This window comes from Serpula lacrymans, assembly GCF_000218685.1.
Source record: "Serpula lacrymans var. lacrymans S7.9 unplaced genomic scaffold SERLAscaffold_3, whole genome shotgun sequence".
NCBI lineage: Eukaryota > Fungi > Basidiomycota > Agaricomycetes > Boletales > Serpulaceae > Serpula > Serpula lacrymans.
Window position 1 is genome coordinate 1,132,974 of NW_006763292.1, and position 4,396 is coordinate 1,137,369.

Sequence of the window (4,396 nt, forward strand, 5' to 3'; positions counted from 1 at the left end):
GCACATTCCATCCACCTGAAGGTGAAACTCCCTCTTTTGGCTAGCTCTACATTCACGACCCACAGACTGCCTCTTCTCTAAGTAATGAGAATAATTGGGGGCATGGCGCTACACCAGCAACTATAGAACTATTGAGCTTCCCACCAACATACTTATGCCAGAAAACACCATAGACTCATTAGTTGACACTACCTATCCTGGAATTACAAATGGAGACCAAGATAACCATCATTTCCTCCACTGCACCATCCTCTCTACATTAAATGATGCCATTAGCAACCTTAATTCAGCAATCCTCACAACATTCCCTGGAGAAGAGTTAGTAGCTCTGTCAATTGATAAAGTGGTTGGAAAGGGGCATGAAAATTATCCTGTGGAATTCTTGAACTCCTTGCAAGTATCTGGCCTTCCTGAAGCGCACCTCAAACTTAAAATTGGTTATCCACTTATGCTCCTCCACAATATTGGTTCTCACACATGACCTTTTTAGCCTACAATGTGCAAGTTTACCCTAGTCGGTGTGTAATATATGTTAGTAAAAGAAAATATAGAGAAAGATGGTAGACCAACTGACAATCTGTATTGAATACAAGTTAGTAGCCTTCTGATAGTGGACATATAGTTGCCAATTGCATGAATTTTGTAAGTTGTGATGTTGAACTTTTGAAGCTGATGGTGCACTATCAAAAGAACTGTTGGTTATTTTCTTGGTGAGACATCAATGGCAAGCTTCAGTTTTATGAGGGAGTTCCTTCATGGAAAATACAGTACATGTTACAGCATGGACAGTACAAAGCTGCTGTCCAAACATGACAGTGCACTGCTCTAGGAGAGTCAGGGTATTATTAGTGTGCTACTGTGCCATGATAAATAGCAGGCCTAGTACTTGTTTGTTATGAGGTTCTGGAATAAGCCCATTAAAGGCCGTAATAATACACTAGAACACTAATTGGCATGTATGAATCAACTGGGTGCCAGTAAATTATTACCTGGAGGAAATCCTTGTAATCATGTCCTGCTATCCTTGTCATCTCTGAAACATTGGATAAAAAGTTTCTTATTGTATTTCTTCCAAACAATGGAATATTCCTAAAACTACAGGAATAATCAAGACTCTTCACAATCTAGATAAAACTTCTGTACTAGTTGTCAAACTCAATAGCCAATTGCACATTGTGACAGCGCAATATGTGTATATAAACACTGCTTTCCACATGCCTAGTTCAATTTTGTATAAGATATTACCTGGAAACAATGAGAACATGTTGATATTAAGTGGTGCGAGTTTTTGTGAAAGGGAGCTCTGACACAAGCATCAAGTTAGTAGAGAAAATAAAACAACTATGACAATTGTAACATACCCTTGTCAGTAAGAGATTCCTGTTTGAGCAGTCTTTCCACAGTTGTGCTATTGATGGCATAGTTGTCATCATATATGAGTTTTTGTGCTACAGATGCTTTGGCTTGGCAATGTGCATTATCAACACAAGCCCATGTTTTTTGTATCTCTAGATCTTGAGGTATACCAATATTTGATATTTGGGTCTTCACAATCAAGCATTGTGGACATGGACAGTGACTTAGATTGTGGATACTTAAAAGTAAAATACTAAAATATCTGGTTAGCATTGCTCACACACTTATAGTGAGTGAATATTTCTCATGATAGTCAGCACTGTATGTGAAAATGCAAAGGTAAATACGGTGCAGGATACTGTCAATGCAATTTCTATACTCTGGTGCACAACTACAACAAGCAAAAAGAGGTGAGTGGAGGAGAGAATAATCTCCCTTAGGGTAGCACTGAGTTAATTGTGGGTAAATAAAAGGAGGACTCGCTGAGTAGTCTCCTTGATCTATTGGGGTATATATACTACTACAGTTTGTTTGTGTAGATATATTATACAGTTGCTAGGTGTGGTGGCTGATGATGTCATAGGGCACAGCCCTTATAACCAACTCCACCACATGAGAGAGTTATTGGCTTCTTTGTTGTCTGTGATACTGTTGTATCTCACTGTTGATGTGATGGTGATTTTGTAATTATTTTGATGTTCACATTTGATCTTCATAAGTTGGCTGTCAAAATAATCTAAGAAGTGGTGGCCTTAGCATTGGAATAGGACAACCTGACAGGACCTGGAATGTGAAGCAGGCTGCCACTGCACCTACAACAAAACCCGGAAGTGCCAGGTGTCAAACTATGTATATATGTGGTAGTCTGAGGTCTACATGGCTCTACTACATGTCTGTACACTACTCAAGTTGGGACCTTGGCCACCTACTCTCAGGGTCTATCCTATCCTATTATAATGACCATCAAGTATGTGGCTGGCATGACTGCTTGGTTGTTGCTGAAGATAAAGATAGGTAAGACTAGACACTGAAGACAAAAATTATGAGTTTACCTACCAGTACAGTCATAGTGTTATATATATAAGTTTACCAACAAATGTGGCATATCTAGCATGGATGTATTGGCAACCACTAACCAGATCCAGGTTATGTGTTCTAATCTATATCCTTATCTTATATAAGATTTATTGTAACAGGGGCTCTTGTGATCAATCAAACATGTTGATGGTGACATAATAGCATTTGTAAAAAGGTGAGCACAATGTTACACTGTTGAAATACCAAGGAATTCCCTTTTGATATATAAATATCTAATTTAAACTATTATAAGAGTTAATTAATGGAGAAGAAACTAGCTTTTTCTCTGTTAACTAATGTCTCAATCCACTCTGCATTATTTCCATTGTCTCATATTTTTTCCTCTATCCTATAACAACTACAGCTATTTCAGTATCCAGAGTTGGATACAATCCAAAGTATAAGGCCACTTTTATCAAATATAGTTTTTTGAAATTGTTGGCTTGAGTATCTTATGTAGTAGAGCTGGAGCCAGTTAAGGTACATCATTTTCTATGGTTTGTTTAATGTATAAGATGTATCAGGCATTAGGCATCAGGCACAAGTGTCTCATCTCAAAATCATGTTATTATTATCCAAATCAAACTAGGTATTTATCACTGACTGGAGAGGACAGAAATTGCATTGATATTCAGTCACACCACCACCACCACCATCATCATCATCATGCATAACTACATGCTCTCCAATTCTATTATGTGGGCCACAATTGTCCTCACTTTGCGCCTTGTATCAGCCACCACTATACAGCCATCATTGTTGTCACTAAAATATATCTTAAGTGTCTGAAATGATTGCTACTATCACCACACTATTACTGTTACCTATTCACCTGTAATGCAGTGCAAAGTACAATTGATACTACTAATGGACTTTAAAGTCTTTTTGGAAGTAGAAGAAGTAAAATATTCACCATAGTGTATGGAACCAAAAAAACATGTGGCATAAGTAAATATTAAAACATTATCAGGCTTGTCCCATCAGAATCCTTGATATTTTATGATATATTGGCTGGTTGTTTGCACAACAAAATCTGAGCTTCCTTCTACAACTAATAGGTTGCTGAGATGAAAGCTCTGGGAAAAGAGTTTGGAGCTTAGCTCACTTGGGTGCCTTTGCTCCTTTTAACAATAAAGTAAACCACAACAAAGTGGCCCCTGATCCGGGGTGTTGCACGAGCAATAAAGGAAAGGGGGGGGCTCCCCAATTTGTAAGTAGATTTCTAAATTTGTTATCAGAAGTATCTACTTGTATTCAGAAATGTGACTATAACATTTATGATACTACCGCTACACCAGCATCTCCCCAGGAGTGTGGCCTCATTGAGACAACTACTAGGGTGCTTGATTCTGGTAAAAATATAGAAAATCCTAAAATAGAAAAACATATTTCTTTCAATACTTCTTCTTATAAAATCCCAAGGTGTTTGTTGATGCATACATATTTATTCCAAAAGAAGATCTGTTTAAATGTTTGTGTGGAAGACCTTGCCCGAGGCACAGTACACCCAAGAAGTGCACTACTTGATTCAAGCACTAACAGCATTTTCATAGATCAGGTCTTGGCTGAGCAGAATGGACTCCCCCTTGTAAAATTAGATGTATCTATTCCCATCTATAATATTGATGGTACACTGAATGCAGGTGGCTGTATCACACACAGATATTATTTGTGGTCCAGTGCCAAGGACACAGAGAATGAGTCATCGCAGAAGCTACCCAACTAGGGAAGATTAACTCAATCCTGGGCTGTGTAATAACCAAGAGTTTGTTACTCTGGCGCACAACTAGAACCAACTATAGAGATAATGATGAGGGAGTGGTTACACTTTAGGCTTCAACAAGTTAGTTGTGAGAATACAACAGGAGGACTCGCTGAGGAGTCTCCTTGATCTATTGATCTATATATACTTACTACAGGTTTGTTTGTACATGTGTACTGTACAGTTGATAGAGGCAGTGGC

General features: G+C 38.2%; 1 protein-coding gene across 1 annotated transcript; it reads left to right on the forward strand.

The window, feature by feature from the left end:
• Positions 1-3,865: 3,865 nt before the first annotated feature.
• On the forward strand, positions 3,866-4,159 carry SERLADRAFT_346612 (uncharacterized protein; the record flags this gene model as incomplete). Its single annotated transcript, XM_007314466.1, has 1 exon — positions 3,866-4,159. One exon carries the CDS (start codon positions 3,866-3,868, stop codon positions 4,157-4,159), a length of 294 nt encoding a protein of 97 aa, XP_007314528.1.
• Positions 4,160-4,396: the final 237 nt, after the last annotated feature.